The sequence below is a fragment of the Passer domesticus genome, chromosome 2 (genome assembly GCF_036417665.1).
Source record: "Passer domesticus isolate bPasDom1 chromosome 2, bPasDom1.hap1, whole genome shotgun sequence".
Taxonomy (NCBI): Eukaryota; Metazoa; Chordata; class Aves; order Passeriformes; family Passeridae; genus Passer; species Passer domesticus.
The window spans coordinates 100,416,540-100,441,273 of record NC_087475.1 but is presented as its reverse complement, the minus strand read 5'-3'; the positions used below and the strand labels follow the sequence as shown (position 1 = coordinate 100,441,273).

The 24,734-nt window shown below is 41.1% G+C and overlaps 1 protein-coding gene and 1 long non-coding RNA gene across 2 annotated transcripts in view; one reads left to right on the top strand and one right to left on the bottom strand.

Moving 5' to 3' along the window:
- Window positions 1-24,734, bottom strand: part of CLCN1 (chloride voltage-gated channel 1) — a 69,016-nt gene that overhangs the window by 6,760 nt on the left and 37,522 nt on the right. Inside the window, exons 3-19 of the mRNA XM_064410007.1 lie at window positions 23,828-23,981; window positions 23,175-23,306; window positions 21,521-21,649; window positions 21,284-21,417; window positions 20,439-20,516; window positions 19,615-19,726; window positions 14,019-14,144; window positions 10,562-10,646; window positions 8,025-8,126; window positions 6,641-6,725; window positions 6,089-6,238; window positions 4,633-4,702; window positions 3,210-3,320; window positions 2,871-3,084; window positions 2,037-2,170; window positions 1,317-1,531; window positions 1,091-1,196 (exon numbers count right to left, since the gene is read on the bottom strand). Of these exons, the coding sequence (XP_064266077.1) occupies window positions 1,091-1,196; window positions 1,317-1,531; window positions 2,037-2,170; window positions 2,871-3,084; window positions 3,210-3,320; window positions 4,633-4,702; window positions 6,089-6,238; window positions 6,641-6,725; window positions 8,025-8,126; window positions 10,562-10,646; window positions 14,019-14,144; window positions 19,615-19,726; window positions 20,439-20,516; window positions 21,284-21,417; window positions 21,521-21,649; window positions 23,175-23,306; window positions 23,828-23,981 (2,137 nt within the window). The remainder of the gene's footprint in view (window positions 1-1,090; window positions 1,197-1,316; window positions 1,532-2,036; window positions 2,171-2,870; window positions 3,085-3,209; window positions 3,321-4,632; window positions 4,703-6,088; window positions 6,239-6,640; window positions 6,726-8,024; window positions 8,127-10,561; window positions 10,647-14,018; window positions 14,145-19,614; window positions 19,727-20,438; window positions 20,517-21,283; window positions 21,418-21,520; window positions 21,650-23,174; window positions 23,307-23,827; window positions 23,982-24,734) is intronic.
- Window positions 14,842-21,458, top strand: LOC135294565 (uncharacterized). Its single transcript, XR_010356636.1, has 4 exons — window positions 14,842-16,755; window positions 17,336-17,470; window positions 17,642-17,751; window positions 21,298-21,458. It is a non-coding gene; the product is annotated as an uncharacterized LOC135294565 (long non-coding RNA).

The window sequence follows — 24,734 nt, the reverse complement described above, 5'->3', positions numbered from 1 at the left end:
AGTTAGCAAAGAGAAGGATACAAGGCCTGGTGCTGTTGTGAACAAGGCTGTGGAGGAAGTTTGGTCAGAAACAGTGATAGCTGTGAGCCAAACTAAAGAAAAGGAAGGTCTCATTAATTCATTCCTTCCTCATGTCACTCCTGGGTCACCCAGTTCTAGCTTCACATAAAATGTTTCACACACTGTCCTTGTTTTCATATGTGGTTCTTTTTCTGCTTTGGTAGGATAGGTGGATGGCTGACCCACAACTCCACTGCTCTGGAAGCATAAAGTGGATTTTTCTATGCCTTAAGAGGTTTAGTCACACATGAGGGGTGTTAATGAAGCAGAATGTGCTATATGCTCTATTACGTGTAACACTTGGGTGCCTAAAAGCATGAGCTAAAGCACTATCCTCTGTACTTATTCTCAAGACTGGGCTACATCTCTGTGCTTACTCACTCTCTGCATATTTCAGGGTGCATAAAGGATAAAAACAACCCACCATCCTGCATCACATATACATGAAAAATGAATCAGAAATGAGCTATGAGTACAGTCTTGAAAGCAAAGCTAATACAGGCTGGGGTGTGACACGAAAGAGCACAATATATCAATGTTTGTCCATCACATTGATGCAGCTGAATCAAAGAGATGTTTGTCCAAGGGAGGAGCCTTTCAGTATTGGAGATGGCTGAACAACAACCTAAGCTACTCAAAAAATTAGTGCAGGTGTTTAGCTCTCAGGCTGCTTTCCCCAGGAAGATTCACTCATGTGGTGAAGGAGCCAAGAGATGGGACCGTTCTATTCAGACTCTACAGAAAATGTCCAAGGAGTTCTTTTTGCAAAGAATGGAGTGGGGAGACAGAGAGAGTCCATCTTTAGTGCACCTACTTATTCTGTGCTGCCTGAGGGATCATAACAGAAGGTATTTCCAGGTACACTGATGTTGGGGTGCACTAACAAAGTGTCATTCAGGAGCAGCAGAGAAAGCTCCTTCTCTCAGTCTCTGGGAAACCAGCCCCTCACACAGGCAGGTACACACAGTTGGCATGAAAACTTCCCCAAGCTGGCTAGGATGTGGTTGAGCCATGACAGAAGTTACCATACCTGAATGTTGCTGGGGCTCCAAGGTTTCAGGCATTTGTTTAAGAGGACTTGTTGGGCCATTTGGCTCCTCTGGGTAACTGGGAGTGGGACTTGGAGGCCGAGGCAGCTGTTACGGAAAGGAGAGAAAATTAAGTCCACCTTGTGCCATTTATTTCTTAGCCTCCCCAAATGCCTAACTGCTTCTAAGCAGTCTCTACGTTGCAGTCTGCCCACTTCTCTCCCTCACCTCTCCCTTCTCCTCTGTATCCTCATCCTCATCGACATAAGCAAAAGATTCATGCTTCAGCTTGGGCAAGTTTGCCCAGGGTCCATCATAGGGTGCCTCATTCAGCTTCTGCTGCATTTCTCTGTTGAGGAGCCGTCGCCGCTCTGGGCTGATGTGTGTCTGGAGGAGAGCCTGCAGTTCCGACCGCTCCACGGACCCCAGGAGGATCATGGACTCTGCACAACACAGAGTGGGGAAGCCATTAAACCACCCCAAGGTTTTGAAGGTCCCCTTCCACACCTCACCCCTTCCTCCTTCCAGCCTCTTCCAGGTGCTCAGGTTCATACTATCTAGGGTTGTACAAGAGTCACTGACCTGCCCTGTGGTGGCTCCTAGGCTGTGGGGCTGTGGGAAGGGACCTCGCCATCCTGAGCTGTGCCACCCCATGCATGCTCTTGGCTCATGCAGGATCCCAGGAGGGCCCTGTTGTTACAGTTCAATCTACAGACTTCCCACACATCTCCCTTACATGCTGGATCTGCTTCACTGACCACACTCCAGCTTCCTTGCTGGCCAGCTGAAACAGCCGTCTGCCATACATCATCTGCAGTGGGAGATTTTTAGGATTTTTTTTTTTAATGTGGCAGGTCACACTGCCTGCTTCACATCATGTAATTTGAAAGCTAGTTTCTCCAAGCTGAGACAGTCTTCAGGAAGGACCAATTTCTCCACATTGCCTACCTGGCGAGTCCACCAAAGGCAAAGATTTCACTGTGGTGCTTTGGAGTACCTCTTGCAAGTCTCGGTATTTACAGTTGGAGGAAACAAATTTCACATCTTGGACCATAATGTCCTCAACAAAGATATTGTATTTGCTGTGAATTTGGGGATGATAAGAGGAAGAGTTAGCATATTAAAAATTCTCTAAAGAAATACCCAAATGACTACTTTAAAAAAAAGTGCTCAAAATATAGCTGCCAAATGATCTTCTGTGAGAGTAACCAGAGGACTTTCCAAGAGGATAAATACAGATTAACTGGATTTTCATTACAGTTGTATTTCACTCTGTTACCCCTCACCATAAAATACACACATGTATACATATATGTATAGATGGTTTTTATATACATACCCATGTGTATGACATATACTAGAGAGGGGAAGACATTTATAGGAATAACTGAGTTTTGCTTCAAGCAAAATACCCAAATAAAGTATTTAAAACATTTGCTGGGGAAAAAATATCCAAACCCCACTGAATTTAGATAAATGAGACTCATGATTTTCAAATTTTGAAGCTGAAGCAATTTGGGAACGTTAATACAAATTTAGTAACATTGCAGGTCATTCAGACTTGTCCTTTCGGTGAAAAAAAGAAGAGGACTTCTCTCCAGTTTTGTGTATGAAACTTAATTCTATTCCGTCACTTGTTTTTTCTTACTGCAGGCCTATTGTGCCTTCTTAATTCCTCTGTAGTACTGGACCCTTTTCATAACCTTTTACTCCCCTGTGGTCTTAACCCTCTCCTGCTTTATTTCCTTGCCACTCCGTTTCCACCTATTTTGCTACTAATACCTTATGTGATTCCAGCCCAGGTCTGGCAGGTAGGGCAACTTCTTCACCTGGATGATGCTGTCATAGAGGCTGGGCTGCAAACTCTGGGCCACCATGTTGGCAAGAATGACAGCCACCATCATGGGCAGGATGTGAGAGATCTGACCCGTCAGCTCGAAGCAGATGACAGCGGTGGAGACAGTGTGGCTCACCGCTCCTGTCAAAGCTGCTGCACCTTTCCCAGGTAGAAAAAGGAACAGGGAGAGAAGAAGACTGTCATATAGGAACAGCATATCATTTCAACCAGAAAAATTACAGCAGTGGGACCAGGTGAGGAAAAAGGAAGACATGGAGGCTCACCAATGACAGCATACCCTCCAGGTAAGATTTGGTAGAGAATGTCATCAAAGAGGATCCCATTGGGAAAAAGCGATGCCATGATTTCCCCAATGAGACGTCCAAATGCAGCACCTGAAAAATATCACTGACAGTTATGGAGTTAACATTTAAGGAACATCCAGTCTGTGCTGTGCAGCTGTGCTGGGCAATCACTTGGATATTTTTTTAAAGAAACAAAGCCAAAACTTACATTAAAATGACACTGGTAACTAAAGAGTAGTTCTCAGTTACAAAAGACAGAACTTAGACTCCAAAAGGAAAAAAGGGTACTAAGATTGGTAAATACAGTTGACCCCTCATTCATTCACTTGGGCACACCAGGCACAGCAGTAGCTGTGGTTCCCAGGCTAGAGGATTCCCAGGCTGGGATTCCCAGGCTGGAGGAGGGCATATTTTCAGACTGTGTACAATGTCAGTCGAGATCACAGTTGAGGCCCTTTAGACTCTCATTCTGTGAATGTCTAAACATTAGAATCACAGCTTACAGAAGAGTTTTTGTGGGAAGGGACTTCTGGAGGTCTTATTCTGACCCCTGCTCAGAAAAGGGCTGATTTCAAAGGAAGATGGACTCACCCATGTCTTGTTCAGACAGGTTTTACAGTCTGCAAGGATCTCTTGGACTGGTGGACACAAAACAGCACTGTGTTCCAGAATTGTATCCAAAATGCGGAATGCATAGAAACAATTTCTTTGCATTGCTGTCTAGGTCTTTTCCTAATACAGCCCTGATGCTAGTTAGCCTTCATCACTGCAAGGGCCTGGTTACTGTCTCATGTTTAGTTGCTGCCTGCCAGAACTCAGAGGTCCTTAGAGCACCCTATTTCATTTGAGAGTTGTGGGTACTTAGTGCTGAACGTCATGAGCTTGTGTAGTTCAGTCTATCACAGCCTCTCTTTCTAAACATTGGCATCATATTATTTTGATTTTTTTGGTTGTTGTTGGAATTAAAAGCAGTTAAAAGTCAATAAACTTTTTCTGTTATCACATTTTAGTCAGAAGAAAGGAGTTAGATTACATTGTGGGTATTAGTTTTGAGGTTATCTCTTCTGGCTGCCTTTCAGGGGTGAAAGGAGCAGCTACTATTAATTATAGGATGGAAGTTTCTCTGTAAGTGAAGAGGCATAGAGATTAGAAGGCCATGGCAAGTGTGGCCTTCCTTATGTAAAAGGGTAGGGATTACCTACTTGGCATTTGGTTTCAGGGGTTGAGGAAATGTCAAAAGCAGAGACACAGAGGCTGGTCTATGGACTGCTAATCAGGTTGTCATAGACATCAAGTGATGACTTCTCATATGCCAGATGAACCCTGCTGGGTGTGTAGGCAGTGTCTCTCCTATTCTTTCCCCTGTCAGATGAATAGGCTGCAAAACAAAATTGAAACTCACCTAGTACGAAAACAGGCATGAAGCCTCCACAGGGGATTGGCATCGTGGTGGCAATAACAGCCATGCAGAACTAGAACAGAGGCAGAGGGTGCAGTTGTTACCGAGTGTCAGTAGCATTTCCTGCAGCTCCACTCTGTGCCCAGCCTACTGCTGAGGTGTAGTACCGCTAACTGAGTTCTGTCTTGGCAGTACCAAACCTTGCCAAATACAGCTAAAAACTGACTATACTGCAGTGGAGAATCAGGCCAGGCCTTTGCCCAGAGTCAAAATAGCAGTTTCTTGTTTATGTGGTCTATCCCAATGCTGAATATATCCAGCAGAAAATCAAGAGCAGTTATCTAGCGAGTAAAGAAAGCCTTCAGTTAGCAGGACAATGCCAATGAATCTAGTGACCAAGGGTACAGCTCCTCCAAAGGTAGATGGACTCAGAACAGACACACCCTGTAGTCCACTCCTCCTTTCCACTCCTCTTCTTCAAGTAAGCAAGACCTTTTTAGCTTGGTACTCTGTAATAAGAATTATCACAGAAGGAGGACCCTTAACTACCTGTCAGAAATTTGATAGAGTGTTTTACTTTAGGTGGAAACAGTTGTGTCAATCAGTCATTGATAGCTGTTCTTGATCTACCTAAATTTTCAACTGACATTGCAAGGTGGCCTCAGCTCTTCTGCCCCTTTGCAATAAGTAAATAATAAAATAATTAGCACCTATTCTATGATATTTTTAAATCTTTCTTTCTTTCATCTTAGGAAAACCTCCTTCTTGCTATTTTTATTTTGAACATTGGAATATGATGTTTTCTTCTTTCAAATGTCTTTTTTTTTTCTCTATCCTATGTCATTTACACAGCTGATCCTTTTAGAGGCTGAACAGTTGCAACTTCCACAGACCATGTCAGCTCAGAATTTTTAATCTGCTGTTGCTTTCTGGGAAGCGAGCAAAACTTTCCAGCTGCATTTCTCCATGAAGTTTTGATGGACTTCTAAGAAATCCTTGAGCCTCACACAGCTATAGATTGTGCTTGCATATTCCTATTTGTCCCCTATCTGAAGTCAGGAATATCAAATAGAGTGTGTCAGACCTCGTTTAGAGCAAACATAAATTATCTGAGAGCTTTTTAGTCAAGTATTTATTTTATTGGTACTTGAGAAATCTTTCCTGATTTAGCCTTCCCTACCAGCTGCTATACAGTGGATACCAAAGGTCATTCAGCAGGATGCCTGAGGAGGATGACCTAGGGAGCAGAAAAGGCCACTATTTTAAGGAAAATATTCCTTAATAATTTTTGTAATTTGAGGTGGACAAAGATCACATCAGAAGATGTAGGAATCCATTGCAGCTGTAGTGCTTCATTCAATGACCAGCAGCTCCTCATTGGCTCTTCACAAACTGCTTTACAAAAGGGAAGCATATTCAGTCTGAGTGGAGAAGGGTTATGGTGAGCTGGGCTTCCTACCTTCACAAGGAAGAAGAGCAGGATGGTGACAAAGACGCTGACTTTAGGATGGATCCAGGCAGCAGATTTCCCTAGGATCTGGGTGTCCCCAGAGTGTTTGATCCAGGTATAGTTATCAAAGAGAGTGCTGATGGCTTCCCGTGGCATCAGCTAAACAACAAAAAAGCAGGTATGAGTGATGACATTAGATAGAGTAAATATTCTATCTGTATTGCAAGGAAGTGGAGGAGATTTTACCATGGGAATTCATGATTATGAGGCTTAATTCATGTTTCTAATCTTCAGGAAGAGAGGCATAACTTTACTCAAACAGGTGAAGAGATAATTACTTTTACTCATGGTGTAACATCTTTCTTATTATTTGCTTAGAAGAGTGGACCTTTTTCACGTTTTCTATGAAGGAGGTAGCAGAGATCATATAGTGCCTCCTCAGTCCAAACTCCTCCCATATCATTCTTCCCTTTTCCCTGACACAAGGTTATTGGGGCAGAGGATAAGGAGATAACGTTCCAAAGAACTGCACAGAATTGGTAATACACTTTCCAGTCTCACCTCTCCTGCCATGAACTGCCCAAATCCATGAGGAAACGTCACAGACGCTATACAGAAGGTTATAACTGCAGGGTATATCAGTCGGCTGTAAAGAAAGAAAGTTATTACAACATGGCCTCACATCCTGTTCTTGTAGCACCATCACTTCAGGACTAGGAATGCTATTTCTGTGATGCTCTCTGTATTTGTCTCCATTGTTTTGGAGTGATCTTACTGGCAGCTTAATGCCCTGCTCTGCTGTGACACTTCACAAGCACTGAGACGACACAAGCCTAAACTGGTTCTGCATGCTGGACTAATCCTGCCATGTGTCCCTTGGCAAGTTACTGTTTTTTACAGGAAGTGTTTTCTGAGATTTAGGAAGACAAAATATAACCTTTAATTTGATTCAGTGTAAGGACCTAAAAAATTCTGAGAAATCAGCAAAAAGTAGATTCCCACTTTTCAGGCTTTTCTCTACTTCTGTATTAACTTGATTTGAAAGCTCTGCTGCTGTATGTGGGTAAGAGGCTACATGGTGAAGAAAGACATTTTTCCTTGCACATAAGAAAGTAAGTTAATTTCAGCTTCTGTTTATTTAGTGGTTTTCTTCTGGTCAGGCCTGCAATTGGATAAGAAATAAAGTCCTCCATGCCTCTCAACTTCAAAAATTCTCATAGTATCAGATCTTTTCCTGTAAAGAGACTGAAGACATTTACAGCTAGCCACCATTTCTTGTCCAAGTTATGAACTTTGGAGGTTAAGACTTTAATAGAGAGGGGAAAACAGTATCTTCAAGTGTCCTGTAAAAACTTTATTGTAAAGACATTTATTTTATTTTGCATTTCACTTCCATGCTGCATTTCACACCATTTGGTTACTATCAGTTTCAGCTTTTGTTTCATAAGAATGGAGCAGATTCCTTACATTTTTGCCAACACTTTGATTAAAAAACAAATATATATTTCAAGAACATAGTTAGATTTCAGCTATATTTGATTTTCCTGAAATATAAGTAATGTTGAATTTTTGCACAGATCCTAAAAACCCAAACAAACCAGAAACAGCTTGATTTTAAGAAGCATGATCATTGACTTTCTAATTAAAAATATTTTCTGTCCAATTAATAGTTTGCCTTATCCTCTTAACAAATATTGCAGAGTCTCCCTTCCAAATCAAGAAACTATTTGACACTATGGAAGCTGACCAAAAGGAAAATCCAGTACCGGAAAAATTCTCTTGATGTTTGCAGAGCTCTTACTCTCATACAGGAGCAGTTTCTCATCTTTTTACTATCTTACACATGAAATAGGTCTGCTGTCATCCAGAAAGCATTTGCTACTCTCCAATACCAGTAGGGTGTAAGAATCTGGTCCCTAAAGAGAATATCTTCACAAACACTCACTATTTAGTGAGAAACTGGCTCAGGGCTTTATGACGTCGGATGCCCAGGACAACTTGGCGATTGAGATAAACAAAAAAGGCTCCAAGGAATCCAGAACATATGCTAAAACAGAAAAAAAGAAATAAAATCATGCCAAACAACAGGTAATACACAAACCATCAACAAAGAAAATGAGTTTAAGTGGTTTCATCTTCAGCTGCTCTTGAAGTCTTTTGAATGTCACCTAGAGGGTTACTCCTACAGCAGCTCGTTTGAAGATATTGACTCCCTGATGGAAGAGGAGAAATTATTTTGGACCTCTGTCATGCACACTACTATTTTACAAATTTTCTCTTGCTGAGAGGGGAAAAAGCTATAAAATCATTTAGAAAAGAGACCGACAGTTCTCAGTGAGGGCTCGTGAAGAGCAACCGGGCAAAGAGCAGTGTTGTCAAAACTTAAAACATCAGGTTGGAACAGAAAATAGCAAAAATGAGGGGGGTTTTAAATCTGATTCAGTAAAATTATATGCCTACAACAATAACTAATAGCAATAGGAACTCTTGTACCTAAAGCAAAGTATGTAATCTCTATTATCCTAATCACTTAGGCTTATGCTCCTGATTTTAATAAATCAAGAAAAAAGTGTAGTTGTCTAAGAATTGGTGTGATCCTTAGGCTCTGTAGCTTAATGAGACTTGGATAAATAGGGCCTAATACTTGAACATGAAAAGAAAAAGAAGAGTGAAAAAAGACTGCATTTAGAATTGGTAAGGGGAAGCTTTATTTTAGGTGGCAAGTAATAACTCACATAATACTGAGGATAAACACTGAATATTTTCATTCTGCTAATTTCTAAAATTAATGGACTTTTGCTTGATTATATGTTATGCATGCTTTTGCCAAATCTCATTCAATGAATTATTTAGTATACTTAAAACATTGTACATTGAAAATAATCCTGCTTTATCATTTAAAAATTGCACATTTAAACTAAATATAAAGCTTTCCACAGACAAACAGGTTCAATGAATTACTCTTCAATATTTTAAGCCAGCACTGATTAGAACAGTGTTTAAAATAGACCAGTCCCTTAGGCAATATAAGCCTAAAGACTGCACAGTCAACTGCATAGCTCTATAATATTTTATATTAAAATATAGGTCTCTCCATTCCTATCATTTTATCAATAAACTGGAAGTGCTCCTTCTATGCAGATTATGCAAATTAACATTTGGCTACACAGATAAACAAGATCTACCCATTGTTAGTGTTTGTCCCACCTGAAGGTGAAGAAATATGCTGGGTAGAAAGAGAGTTCAACTTTGAGACTTCATGTTAAGAAAATTTGGAGCATTCCAAGTTGGCATCAGGACTTTATTCAAGACTATCCAAGCCTTTGGAGCTGTTTTTTTATTTTAAAGACCACATTAGACACCCAGGCATTTGAAAGTATTTTGCAGTTGTCATATATTCCTTTCCTAGCCTATGTGCAATACTGAGAAAAGCCAGCTCTGTCAACTCTGTTCAAAACATATTGACAAGAGGTTTTGCATTCTCACAACCAGCTGTAAAATCACAAGGATTATGTTTTTCCTTGCCAGTCTAAACCAGTAGATTCCTCCAAGTTCATTAGGCAAGTCTGTTTAAGGGGAAGAACAAAGTTAATACATGTTGCTAGCAAAAGCTCCTGTGTATTCACAGATTTTTCAATATATCTGATAGCTTCAAAACCCCCCACTTGATTTCATATTCAAGTAAATTAGTAAGAGAGCAGCCTACTAAAATAGGCTGGAAAACTTCAAATATATTTCTGGTCTTGGATGGAGGTCTTGCAAGAGAATATGTTCACAACACCAGAACAGGTGTTTATTCCTACAGTGTATTCTTTTGTTACTGCTTTGAAGTGATTTCCCTGGCGCCTCCCTCAAGCTCTAACCAGAGATTTTTCCCCACAGTAATTCCAAATTCATCTTTTCTCTAGTATTTCCCAATTTTCATTTTTCTTAAGTTTATTCTTTCATTTACTCCAAATGAACCATTTTTCTCACTGAATCCAGTTACTGTTGGTTACCCTTGTCACCATGTCAGGTATACCAACCTCTCTCAAAAAGGATAATTATTCTGAGCTTGTGAAAAGGAAACTTTAGGTTAAACCTTTTGTTCCATCTTTGTCATGAGAAAAGGCCATACTTGTTGGATCCGTTCATTTGGGGATCATGTCAAAACAATTAAAAGGCTATTCAGTACATCTATTCCCAGAATAGATGACCAAGTTAGACTTACCTATTTTTTTCTTTTTAACCTCCAAGCTTAATTTCTGAAAAAGATGCATGGAAAGGAAATAACAAACACCTTAATAATACCCATATTTCTTTCTTTAGCCATTGTGATGCATGGGCACCATTTCTGAAGGAAGAATTCCAACAAATAGAAGCCTTATTTGTGACAACCAAAGTGACTAAAAGTGATGTATGCAACTTTTTGGCAGAAGAATTCTTAACACAGATGATATTATAACCTTTGTAGAGCAAGGTGTTAGTTTCCTGGGAACCTACCCTATTATAGCAAATGCTGGCAGCTCTTGCAGATCAAAGGGGAAGTCCATGCGGAAGTTTGTTCTGAACAGGGCTGTGATGGTAACTGTGAAAGATGAAAGGTAGAGGAGAAAAGAAAATAATGAAGTGAGAAGTTAAATGCAATAAAAGCTAGGGGTAGGGAGACAAGGAAACTGGTTTATACATGCTCTTGTGTGGTTTCCTGATGTTATATACATTATTAAAGATTGGCAGACTGCTCTGATTTAGTAGGTTCTATTTTTGAGCACTTGCAACCCTAGCACTCTAGATGATCTAGGTTTGCTTTCAGAGAATGTATGCACTATTTTTAGCAGCAATTCCTGATTTTTATAGGGTTTTCTTTTCTTTCTTGTCTTCTGCCATCCATTCACTATTAAAAAAAGCTCTTCCTGGTATTCTTACTGACTGAGAGGTCTCTTTGCCGAGGCAGGCAATATCTGCATAGCTGAGAAAGCTGTATCACTTCTCACAGTTGTGGTTGCCTTCCAGAAACAAAACTCAGATTTTCACTGAAGTTAGAGCTTCAAAATTTTTGACTGGTACCAAAACAATGAAAGGCTTATAAACCAGAGATGGAAAAGATCAGCTAAGCCCCATCTTCTCCAGCTCACCCCTCCTGGTAGTGCTGCTCTGCTACAATGAAATGTTGAAACCTGAGCTGCTTTTGTCTGGAGGTGTGTTATTGTGTAGAAAAAATAAACATCTGTGTGCCAACAGGTGAAGGATAAATTAGCAATTTAATACAGAGTGAAAGTGCAGTTGATGAGAATGACTATAAACCCCAGCTTTCCCTGGATGAAGGAATTATTTGTTCAATGAGGAAATAAAAGAAGCAGTGAAAATCTAGCATATGATAACAGCAAGCATTAAGTACTTGTTATTTGGTCAGACAGAACTAGGTTTAGAGTAATAATTTAATGAGGTCTCAGTGGGTTCCATTACCTAAGATAGCTAAGCCTAAATCTGCATTCTACTATCCAAATTGGGAAGATCTTGCTCCCTGTCTCTTCCCGCTGCCCCTTCCCTCCTGGCTGTGCTATTGTTCTCCTCTCCCATCGGGCCCACTGACACATCACAGCCTTCTCTGAGCTCCTTTGCCTCATTAAAACCTGCCAGAAAACCCATTGACTTTCCCTGGATTACTCTTTTGCCAGGGAAGTGAGTTGAATTGAGGGGAACAACAAACACAGAGATGGCACCAGGGAGGGTTAAAAGAACAGTCAGGGATGGAAGATGGTGAAAAGCAGGGTGCCCTCTTTTTTTTAGATCAGCCCAAGAAAGGGATCATCTCAATTCAGTTTTAGGAAATAGATAGTCCAAGCCACTAAATGGCAGAGCATTAAAAAGTATAGTGAACCCATTTTCAAAGAGTTTTGCTACAGGATGGCAAAGATGACCAGAGGAAAGAAAAACAGGCACAGCATTTAGTCTGTGTCTTTCTTAGTTCCATCTCTACTCCCAGAGGAGAGAAAGAAATTTCCACAGAGAGACTCAACCCACCTGTCTACATCTTCTTTCCTGAGTGACTAAGCCATCCTGAAACTAAATGTCTAAGCCCTTTTTTCTCCACTGGCTACAAAATGTACTCCTTTAGATTATCTGTCCAATTCCTACAAAGCTAGAAGTAAAAAGGAATGGGAAAGTAGTGAATGTGAACATTTATTTAAAAATAGATTTGAACTTCATGATAACACTGAACCCTGTGTAGAAGGAACCAGAAGAAGCAGGAGGAAGGCAAGGCATGAAATCCCATGGCAAGTAAGATGAAAGCTGGTGACATGGCAAAACAGAAATCCTGTAAATTGCACAACTCCAGCCTTCCATGACGGGCAAAGAGGTGCTCAAGCTGCAGCAGCCAACCAGAGTGGCCGGCAAATAACCAGAAGTTGTTTGGAAAGTACAGATAATGGTGTAAGGCCAGCCAACAAAGCCATGAGTATCAAAAATCCAGCAAAGATTCTGTGGGCCTAAGAAATACAAGAATTGTGGTGGGATGCTACACAACTTACTTGCATGTGTCATTCTGATGTGATCACTTCCCTACCTCCTTCTTCCTGGTAGCAAGCATAATAGAACATGAACAGAGACTGAGAAGACTGGGTGTGTAACTTTTGAAGGGAAATAAATGAGCACGAAAAGACATGAAAGGCAAGTTAGAGCAGATATGATAAAAGATCATAAAATAATGAATGACTTAGCTAGATAGAAGTTCCTAGTTCCTTAATACAAGGACAAGGAGACTGACAACACAAAGAAAATATAGAACTGTGAAAAGGAATGATTTTTCATAGCCAGTTGAAGCATGGAACTTTTTAACCTAGACAGTCAATGAAGAAGAACTTAAGGAGCCATTAATATGGGTATTAAAGGTGTCTGGATGATTTTGAAGAAGGGACAGTAGTCAAGATGATTCAGGATTAAACTAATTTCTAATGATTTGAAATTAAACTAATTTCTAGTGATTTGAGAGACCAAGAAGGGAGTCAGAAAAGACAAAGTGAAGGACATGAAATGATCTCCTGTTATCTGTCTTTGAGTTTCTTATATTTTTCTCTGGAAAGAACAGAAAGATAGGGGTTTTGGGTTTTTTGTGACAAATCCGATGGTTAAATACTGACTTTTAGGCAGTGCTACACAAAGAACAATGTACTCACTTTCTACATTCAGGTAGAAAGTGGAGTAATTTTCTATATTCCAGAGAATATTCAAACCCCCAAAAAATCCATCCCTCTGAAGTCAAGAGAGACATGTTATAGCGGTTATAAGTAAGTAAAGTGCCCACATGGAGCTCAATAACATAGATGTAATTATAAGAATAAAAGGTAAAGGCATTATAAGGAAGAAATTTACATAGAAATGGCAGCCTTCTGCACCAAAACTCTGTTCTCACAGTAGCTGAAATGCTCTCCTGACTTGTGCAATTTCTTTCTGCAACAAATGTCACTCTCGTGCTTTTCAGTTACTTGAGACACTTTATTTTTTCAGGACATTCAGTTAGATCCTACCAATCCTGTACTCTCCCACTCATTCAATCATCTCAGTTTTCTTGACTATCTGTTTTTAGTCAACAGATAACCAAAGCAGGCCATGAGCTTTCCAGCATTGTGTGACAGGTTATCTCTGTGTTACAGCCTGGATGCTATTCTGAGTAGAGGCAAAAAAATCCCACCTCAGGACGTTTTTTCCTTGCTGAGGACTCATATTCTGTCATTTATCAGTTAGATACTTCCCTCCTGTCCTAGGAATAGGTTGGGTTAGACAGCTGACAAGATGGCAGGGCACTTCCCTTTCTCCTTCCTTCTGTGCCGCTAGAGGTCTTGTGTTGTGGCAGAAGTTTCAAACACCATTAAAACATTGTGGTTTTGAGAAAGATAGGAAATAATGCATGAACAGAGCAACCTCTGTGCAAAGAGAGCAGGAATGGCTCTTAGCTTACCTGCATCCTTGTTCCAGACAGCCAGGACTCGGAACACAAAGGCACTGAAGGTGGCTGCAAAGAAGCCTCTCCAGTAATTGCGCACAGCAAAGTAAGTGGAGGTGACCTCGATGCTGAAAAGGACCCCTAGAAAGAGTTGGGAAGGGAGCAAAGTTAAAATAACAAGTGTCATGTTAGAAGCATGAGAGAGGATTCTAAATAGCTTCCTAGAGCAGTGGTCTCCATACTTCTTTGATCATGCACCCCAACCAAAAAAAAAGGTTTTTGAGCATGTACCCTCCCCCATATGTGTATTTATTTTAAAATAATGCACATGTACTACTGTACTAAAATATTGTGTACAATATCAAACATGCACAAAAATAGAAAATAAACAAGGATGAGATATAGATGGAATAAACATAATTTTAAAAATAATTTGTTTTATTTATTAATGGAAAATAAAATATTGTTCTCACTAAAATAGTAATATTCTTTATTTTCAAAAATCTGGGTTTAACGCTTTATGACACAGGGAGTCAAAGGTTTGGTTCCATGTTCAATTATTCTGATACTTGGTCTAAAAAGAATATCTCACAAAGATATATAGATCCAAATGCAAGAAATGTATCATCTGCTGTGCTGGCTAAATCACGATACTATTTTTTCAATCCCACCCACCACATATGCAAAGACTTTTATTAAAATTTGGGTGGTAAATTTTCATCCTCCCTGTTGTCAATCATTTGTTGTTGCAAAATAATCAGAAGATGTTGAATTTTTATATTTTTAACAAGTTCAAAACCCACTTAAAATTATAATCTTGAAGATTTTTTAAAAGGTAGAAATTTCTGTTTTCAAGTTTTTTGAGTATATATAAAGTGACAGTTTTTGTAGCTAAGACATTTACATTGTATTTGGCAGCAGACTCACAAAACCTCCACAAATTTCTTTTGAAAAGCAGTTTTCTCACCCACTGTTAGAACATCACTTTCACCTTGAAGTACATTAAGTATGTTTACTTTTTCAAAAATAACTGCTAGGTAGCAATCTACTGGCAGACACTTGTCATCACAGAAAAAAACCAGCAAATTCAGAGCACTTGTCTTTTGGTAAAAGAAAAAGGTACAACTGGACTTTAAATTCTCGTCTTCTTTAAAGTTGCTATCAGATAACCAGCAAATGCCTGTAGGGTTTTCATGGTCATTTCCCATCTTGTTATGAAGTACTGTAAAGATTCTACTCTTTCAGGGTCTTGTTTTTATTAAATGAACCACATCAACCACATCCTGTAGCACCTTGTGCATATCTGGCTCCCATCTCTTTGCTGCAATAGCTCATCTGTGAACACTGCAGTGCATGAATTCCAGGTGTAGTGGTGCCTAGGTAACCTTAACCCCCAATTCTTCTCTTATTCTGCTCCACCAGTTGTTACACTTGCAGAGCTCTTCCATAAAACATTTTTTAAGAGGTAATTCACTGTTGAGAATACAGCTTCTGTGGTAGATATTCCTTTCAGTGTCTCTCAGAAAGAAGATCTGCATTTTACTATTGAAACAGAATCTGGAAAATACCATCATCTGAGGCATGTCAGAACATCTGTACTCTAATCCAGCTGCACAGGAAACCTCTCCTACTATGTAATTCGTACAGACTCTTGTTTCTTCAAACCTTAAGGAATGTCTGCTGTGCATCTTCTAGCAGTGTTTACTGATGAAAGAACACATTTTAGTTTGCTCCTCTATTGCTTTCTGTGTACTATCACAGCCATTTTTACGTTTTATGGCAGGAAGAACAAGTGTTTCCCCTGTAGTATGTGGCATTTTCTCTTTTGCTGTGAAGCAAGAAAACTCAAAGGAGGCTTCTACACATTTGTTATAAGGTTCAGTGAAATTTTGTGAAGTATTGGATTGAATGTCACACGGCTTGAAGCATCACTGAAAAAATTGTAGAGGTTTGTCTTCATGCTCTGGAGGACTAAATTTTAAATGTCTCACTAATTCTGATGGCTTCATACCCTCATTAGTTAACTTATCAAAGCACAATACACACACAGGGTAAAGTTTATCATGTAACGATAGCAGATGTAAATTCATATTTAAAATAACCTTTGATAATTTTAATCTTTTTTTATCCTACTTCCCCTCAGATCTGATTAGCTGGCTATTGTTTGTTCCTCATAATGGGACTGAATAAGGGCCTGTACTAGAAGTGTCAGCTCTGCCATTCCCTGTCATTTCTCTGTGCTGACATTATTAGTGTTATCTTCAATCCATATTCTTTGCAGGAACCTTTAAAAGCCACTTTTCCAATGTGTGAGGATTAGTTTCATTAACGCTAGATAATATAATCTATAAATCCACTTAATCCAGTGTGGGCACACATCAATTGCAATTCATTGCAATATGCTGAAAGAGAATAAATTATTGAAGGCACCATGGTCAATCCTCCACATTGGGAGCAACTCTACACCTCATCCACTGTATGTGACAAGTGGCCATGTGACATTAGGACACCACTGCCAACACAAATACTTAATATTAGTGAAGTTTAATCTGTTTATTTTTTATATTAAAAAAATAGGAATTCTGGTATTTTCTTCCCACATCCAGCAGATCACCTTGTGCACCCTCTGGAGTGTGCACACCCCAATTTGGAGACCACTGCTCTAGAGAGCCTTCTCCTCTTGCCCCCAGAAAGCAGACAACATGTGGAAAAAAGACTGTCAGAGATCCTGGGGAGGTTGAAAACACTAAAAGTAAGTGTCTCTGTCCAAAGTAAATGTCACACCAAAAATGTGTTGCAGAGGGGTGGGAAAGGAGGAGAGGACTAGGCGGGAGAGGATTTAGGTACCTGAGGAAAAGGAAACAGAACAGCCACTTGCCTCCAAGCGGTGTCCCAAAGCAGCAGCCAACACCCACAGCACACCCCACAGTCAGGACATCCGTGTAATAATAGGGCTGCTACTGGTGAAAGAGACAAAGAGAGACAGACAAACAGAAGAAAGAAGCAAAGAAAACAGAGAGTGAGTAACAAAATTGGCAGGTATGACTGCATTATGTCACCCAGCTCTGTCTCCAGTCTCAAGAGCTATAGCTATGTTTATCTTACTTCTCCCTTCTGGATGGCTCCAAAATACAGAAAAAGCAAGACCTGGCACAGGACAGGCATATACCTGGAATCACACATTCAAGAAACATGAAGAAGGCAGCACCTTCTCTGTATTTTCATTTGAAACATACACATTTCTGTCACTGTGGAAGAAATGTCTCCTGGAAAATCCTCCAGAGGATTGAAGGAGCATAAGTAGGTTTCACTCCATCTCTTTACTTTGGCAGAGAATCTCAGGATGCACATGTGCCAGAGAATGCCTCAAAAAACCTACCCTGTGATTCAGTGTGCACAAGGCACATGCATGTCCAGAGCAGAGTGTGGACTGATGCTGAAGGTTCTTCCATGCTGTAGGAATGTAGGTGAGTGGATGACAGATCACCCAGTAAAGCATTGTGCTCTCCTGGTGAAAATGGTCATAATAACAAAAAAAGTAATTGGAAGATATAAAAGGGAGAGTCTTTCTAAGAGACTGGATACCATTTGCTTTTCAAGGACTAAACTGGCTTTTCAAATCCATCCTCAATACACAGGGTGGTATTCGCCTGCAACAATGTCAAGAAGTCACACACCAGGGCATTATGATGGGAAACTGCAAGCCATATCCTGGACCAAGGTCAGCTGAAGATTACATGACTCCCAGGTAATGGAAATCACATTTGACAATTTGGTGCAAATCCAAAAGAGGAACCAGGGCTACAGAAACTCTGATAACTTTCTGTTTGTTCCCATACTACAATGTTATCCCAGACTCACAGCAAGTTTTAGTTCTGAACTCACACAGCGGGTTTTAGTTCTCTATCTGTTCAGAACTGGGCTAACTACAAGGTTAGATCAAAGGTAATGGGATCAGGCTGCTCAGGATCAGGCTGTTAGGGCAGCCCTGAACACCTTCAAGGGCAGTGATTCCCCAGCATCTCTTAACGCCTGTGCCACCCTGAACCACCTTTGGGACAAGGGGAGAAATTATTTTCATGCATAGATAGAATTTCCCTTGTTGCAAGTTGTGCCTGCTGCCTCTTTGTCCTTTACTAAAAGTCCTCTGAGAAGACTTTGACTATTTTGTCTGACATCTCCATTATCTACCAAAGGCAGAAGTTACATCAGTCCCTGTTTGGCCTTCTGTTTTCTTCTTTATCATCATGCCAGTCATCTAGTCTGATACATCCTGGAGTCTCTGAGATTATGTTAATTCCAGATACAAAGAAAGAAACAAGAAGCATAGACTTCTACAGGGATTTTTTTAGGTTTGAGGGTTTTTTGCTTTATTTTTTTTTACCATTAAGACAGGTACCATTCTCCTGCATACTTCCAATGGTTCCAACCAGACTGTAGTCTGATCCTTGGTTCTGAAACTGGTTTCTCTCAAGGCTTTTGGCAGACTGACAAATTTTGCCTTGAAGCCTCAGGCTTCAGCTCAGGCTGTCTACATCTTACTGGACTGCCCACATATGCACAGTTCTCAGGCTCTTGCTTGCTTAGCCTGATTTTCATTGTGGCATCTTTTCTCAAGTTATCAACTGGAGAATCCCTAATCTGTAGCTGACAAACTATGTTCCTTCCTTGATTTATTTTTTTAATAGTCAGCGAGAGTAAAGATCAGTATTACTGCTGATGCAAGACCATTTGTCAGCTAATTCATCCATTTGTAGACTAACAGGAAAGTAGTGCATGGAAGAACTAAAGCCATCTTAGAAAAAAAACCACAGCATTTAAAAACTCTGTAGACTTCTGGGCACAATAACCATGCAAAGAGGTTCAAGGCAGCACATGGGAAGAGGGGGAAGTGAAATGAAAGACAAATTATTTATTAATATTCCCACTGCTTTAGGAAGAAGCCTCTGTATCATGTGCCTCTGTTTAAAGAAATTCAGTGAATCTGAAGAGTAATACAAATGCATGGGGGAGACATAAATTTCCAAATTTCTCCTCCAAGTGGGATCATGGACAGTTGAGAAGGGAGCACGGGAATTGTCTCCCTGCTCAGAGAGCTGTTAGTCCTGTTAATTCCAAGGCTAAGTCAGGTTCTTGTCCAGGTGAGTCTCGCACATTTCCAAGAGTGGAATTTCCCTGGACACTCTGAACACCTATGCCAGTGCTGGATCACCTTTGGGAGAGAAGAGCATAATTTCCTTTAACTGAGTCAAAATTTCCCTCATTGCAAGTTGCCCATTGCCTCTTACAAGGTTTTGGGTTTTTTTACTTCTGTTCTCTACTTGATCTTTATTGACTTTCTGGATAGCCCTTGGTACTATTCAGGTGGAACAGTGTTCATGGCAGGCAGAGACTGAACAAGCTGCATCATTAGAAATCAGCACTTAAATAGGAGTCCCTTTTCCTGTAACCTTCCCTTCCTTTCGCTGCCACCAGTTACACATGAACAGAAAGAACTTGTGTTGCTGAAGTGGAGAGGTATCTGTGGAGAACCTTTCGTGAAAGCAGGAAGTCTCACAGCAAGAGGTCGAAGGAACTGCACATTAAATGTCACATACAGGAAGACACTTGCCTCCAAGAGGAGCCTTGAAGCAACATCCAACTCCAACTGCGCAAGCCGGCACCAGGAGGTCGAACTGCCTATGCACATTCTGGAACAGGGAGTGCAGCCAGAGACGGGCATGCTGGGGTTAGAGGGAGCAAAGCCACCGGGTTAGGACCCAGAACAACGAAAAGAAGCAACAGCCAGCAGCACAGTCAGCCATTGCTATTACAAATAGCAGGCTCTACACACTTCAGTGCAGTCTTTAGTACTGACATCTGCTCCTTGTGCATAGACAGGATCTACTCAAGGAGAACAGCACCTCCAGCTGTATTACATAGTCACTTTCTGCTAAGAGCCTGCACATAAAGGAGGTCCTACATTTATCTGTATGTGCAGTTAATAGATTTTTTTATACAACCAGTCAATATGGTGATCAGCCTGCAGAGGCTGTTCGGCGATAGCAAAAGCACAGAGATGGTGTCAGTGTCTATAATTAGCAATGCTGTATAAATTTGGCTTAAAGACAAATTGATCTTTTCTGCAGCTACATTTTTTATACAATGATCACAGTGCAAAGGCATCAATCACAAGATTGAAATCTAGTGTCAAACACTCCTAACCAGTCTCTGTGTGATTTCTGAGTAACATTGGTGGTCCTGCACAGTTATTTGGACTGTATGCCTGGCCTTGCACTACTTTTGCTCAGCCCATGTTTTACTGCTCTACAGCAGTACAGTAAACATCAATCTATGTGTTAAACATCCTCTGTGTTCCATGGCCTACCCATACTAGCCTGAGTGTCTCAGGAGCTCAGCCTGTGGAAGAACTGTGTGCAGAGATATGTTCCTTACCTCATACACCCCGCAGAAGATCGACATGAACTTGCTGAGTACCACAGCACAGATACTGGCAATATGCACAAAAGGACCCTGCAAGAGAAGAGGAGAAAATCAGAGAGGGTTGCCCTCTGGTTACTGACAATCTTTTAACTACTGCAGGCCTCATAACTTTTCTGCATCTCAGCCAGTAATAGAACCATTAAGGTTGGAAATTACTTCTGAGATCATTGAATCAAACTTTTAATGCAGCATCACTGTGTTCACCACTAAACCATGTCCCCAGGTGCCACAGCCACACACCTTTTGAACCCTTCCAGGGATATTGATTCCACCACTTGCCTTTTCAATGCCTGACCACCATCTAATTGAAGAAAATTTTCCTAATATCCAATCTAAACCTTGCATGGTGCAACTTGAAGTCATTTCCTCTTGTCATTGGTTACCTGGGAGAACTGACTGGTTCCCACCGGGCTACAACCTCCTGTCAGGAAGTTATAGAGATTAAGGAGGTCTCCCCAGAGGCTCCTTTCCTCCAGATTAAACAACCTCATTTCCCTCAGCCACTCCTCATAAGATTTGTGCTTTAGATCCTCCAACCTTCCTAAGTTCTCCTATTTCCATTTAATTTTTTTCCCTCTCAAAGATTACCTGACTTGAGTTCTTTGATATTTCCTATATCATATCTTTCAAAGTGGAAGGAAAATGGCCAGTGAAAGATAGGTCTTGCTGGAAAGAGCAGAGCTTTGAGAACAGGAGTGGTGGTAAAAGTAAGAAAACATTTATAGATTCCTCTTTCACAGACAACTCCCACCTTCCAGACCATGGTCACTACTGCACACAGACTCAGCAATATTTACCTCTTTTCCCACAGGCATGCCACTTCCAAGCCCAGCTGTGAGGGCCACAACTTTGGCCACAAAAGCTTTGAGAGTGAGATACTCCTTGAGGACCACTCCCCTCATAATGGTCTTGAGCTCTGGGATCCCAGACCCTGAAATCAACAGCAGAGCCGGGGATGAAAAAAACCCACGGGCAAACGGAGCAAGAAAAATGAGACAGACAGAAACAGATCTTGCCCTGCCTTCTGCCCTCACCAACAGCCTGTGGAGACACGAAGTGGCAGAAACTGGCCGCAAAGAGGATGAGGCCGAGTGGGACTGCCACCCACACGGCGTACTGCAGAGGGACATTGGGGTGCAGCGCTCCATATATCCACTTGTAGGCTGCAACACACAAACAGAGAGCCCATCAGTGACCACAGCTGCTCCACACAGGCTGGCAGACATCAGGGAATCACACGTGTGCTAAATGTGCCCATGCTAAATCTCCTACAGAAATGGTACCCTCGTGCTCCTGTTCTAAGACAGGCCTTGTTTTGAGTGTGAGTTCCACAATAAAGCAGGCATTCTTCAGGATGGCTAGAAGACACTATTAATACCTGTGCACATGTGTGGCATAAAAAGAGGCGTGTTACATGCAGCTGTAAGGACAAATCACTGTGCAGTGTCTTCATTTGGCAGTCTGAGGGTCTTGTGTGGTTTTTGAAGGACAATAAAGTGGTCCACCAATAATTTCTTCATAAAAAACTAGTTTAAAAGCTCTGATTGTGATTTCCTTTCTAGAGCAGCAGAATGGAAGCTGTGTCAGCAGCTATTAGAACAGCAGTACTCAGCCAGGTACAATAGCATGAGCTGCTGAGAGTCCAAATTGAACTGCAGCTCCTCTGCAACTGCATCTCCCTGCCTGAGCTGGCTCCCCACACAGCCCCAGTAGAGGCTGAGACTTGGCAGGGGAAAAGGAAAAAGAACCCCAAAGGACTCAGCTGCAGGGAGTGGTAAAGGAACAGGAACCCTCAGACTAGATTATACCAGTCACCTGGTAGATGGGGAAGCTCTGGAGGGACGAACACTGGGCTGAAGGAATGTTGGGAGCTTTGAGGAATTGCAGCAGCCAAGACAAAAAGGTTGGTGTATGTGTGTGCCAGTCAGGACTGGGACATGAAGTAAGGACAAAGGAACAGTGCAGTTAACAGGATGTGGCAGAGGGAAGGGGTGTGTGTATGTGCACACTGAGATGGGGACTGAAAGATCTTGTCATTCCTGTAGCTGGCAAAGGGACACAGACCGCAGGAAAAATGCAGGGAAGGGATATAAGACAGGGAATAGGAGATCTTTGTGAAAAGGGCAAAAGGAGAGGGCACTATACGCCCAGATTGGGGGGAAAAAAAAAAAAAAAAAAACAAACAAACAAAAAAAAAAAAACCACCACCATTGGGGCACTGTATAAGTAAAAACTGGAAAGAACAAAATCAAGGTAAAAAGCAGAAACAGTGCCAAGAGGGCATCTAAAAGCCCCTTTCCCCCCAGTCACCCATGTTCTTAATATTCTTGGGGAGAAAGGAAAGCAGTAAAAGCAGTATAACAGGAAAGGCCACAGTAACACTTCACTGTGCTCCTGCATATTCAAGAGAGCAGAAAGAAAAAGGATTCAAAATTATTGTTTGTCTTTGACTCATCATGCACATATCCCTTGTTTCTGCCCACTTACTTCCAAAATTTCCTCTGCCACCCCTTTAAAGAACCTCTCCCTAGCCAACCTTTACTACATTGCCAGAACTTCAAACTTCCCAATCAATGAGGGTTGAGGATGGGACAACGATGTTAAAGGAGGAGCAACACTGGTCACTGGGCTTTGTAGCACATTCCTATCATTTACTGGCTGCTTTTACAACACCTGAATGTGACCCACCCTGTACGGTCTTTGCACTGGCATAATCCACTCCCCAGCTCACCAACGCCATGACCAGACCCAACAGAACCAAAAAAATCCAGTCCTCTCCAAGCTTCTTGGTAACATAATTCTGGATGCGTTTAGCACAGTCTGCAGAGGGAAGAGTGAACCAGAAAAATTGAGTGAACATAGATGAAGCTGTGTCTGTCTCTCCTGTGCTGAGAACTGACTAAAACAAGGATTTATTTGGAGGCTTCCTCTAATCCTATGGATTCCCACACCATCCCTCTCTTACACATGTCATGTAGTTTAAAAAACACTAAAAAAGGGCGGGGGAGGTGTATGTACAGGACACACAGGGTAGAATTTAACGACTTGTACACTAACAACAAAATTCTGATACAAGGAAGTCCTTTTCATCCCATTACAGAGCTCTGTTGCGGAAAAAAATATTTACTTGGGATTGCTTTTTTTTTTTCTTTCTTTTTTTAATTCCAAATATATCTTTTCTAGGAAGAAAGATCATATAGAAAAGGGTTTTCAACCCAATGAGATTTGATTCCTTTTCCTTCCCTCTTTGCTTCTCCCCAGGCATAATTGCTTAAATCCCATCTCTCTTGCTGGCCTACCTAATATCTGGTAATAGGAAATGAAACATGAATTGTCCCTACCTTGACATTTGGAATAGTGCTCTTCTTTGATCTGTACTTGACTGTCACGTTTCAGGGGTCTTCCATTGTTCCTTTGGGCCTGTTTCTTCAGCAGTTTTGCTGCTTCCTTGTCTGAAATGTTATCTGTTATCCGGTCTGTGTATCGGCCATAAAGCTAGAGGAGCAGAAAACAAGAGGCATCACAGTGAAAAGGGAAGGCAAATACTCTTTCATAAATAGCATTAAGGATGACAAGGCAGATCTACCAACAGTCTGAGGTACAGACCCAAATGTACCAAGCAGGGAGACTGAGACACAGAAACTCTCAGACAGATGCAGTTCATTTATTTTTAATTATTTTTCTTTCTAGTTTCTTCTTTCCAATCTCTCCAAAACATTTTCACCCCCTTTTTGGGAGTACAAGATATGATCACAGAATATTCATTATTTTCTAATGTCCTGGGGGAAAAAAATGGCTGAGAGATTGAACATTGAGACAGTATTTGAGCATTAAGAGACAGCTTTCTGGAGGTACAAAAGAAGGTCAAAGTAGTTCACATGAGGCTGCCATCCTCAGGGCTGTCTCATAGATTTCAGCAGCACTGTAAAACATCTCTGAAGGTTTTGAGAGGCCTTACATTCTCAAACAGGCTGCAGGAATGTCCTGCATCTGTTCTTCCTGCTGCCAAGGAATGCTTAACAGGGCACACAGCCACTGGTGGTGCTCATGGAGGAAAAGAAGCAGCATCATCTCAAAAATATCCCAGGCTGCTGCACACCTCCAACCATTATTTACCCAAATCAGCATTTTAAGTCCTCCTGTATCTCCAATTCCTCTGAAATTCCTAATTGCTTAAGCCAGTCTGTTTCTTCAGATACTAAACTTGAAAAGCAGTGGGTTTTATGCAGTTCATAATCAGCTGCACAT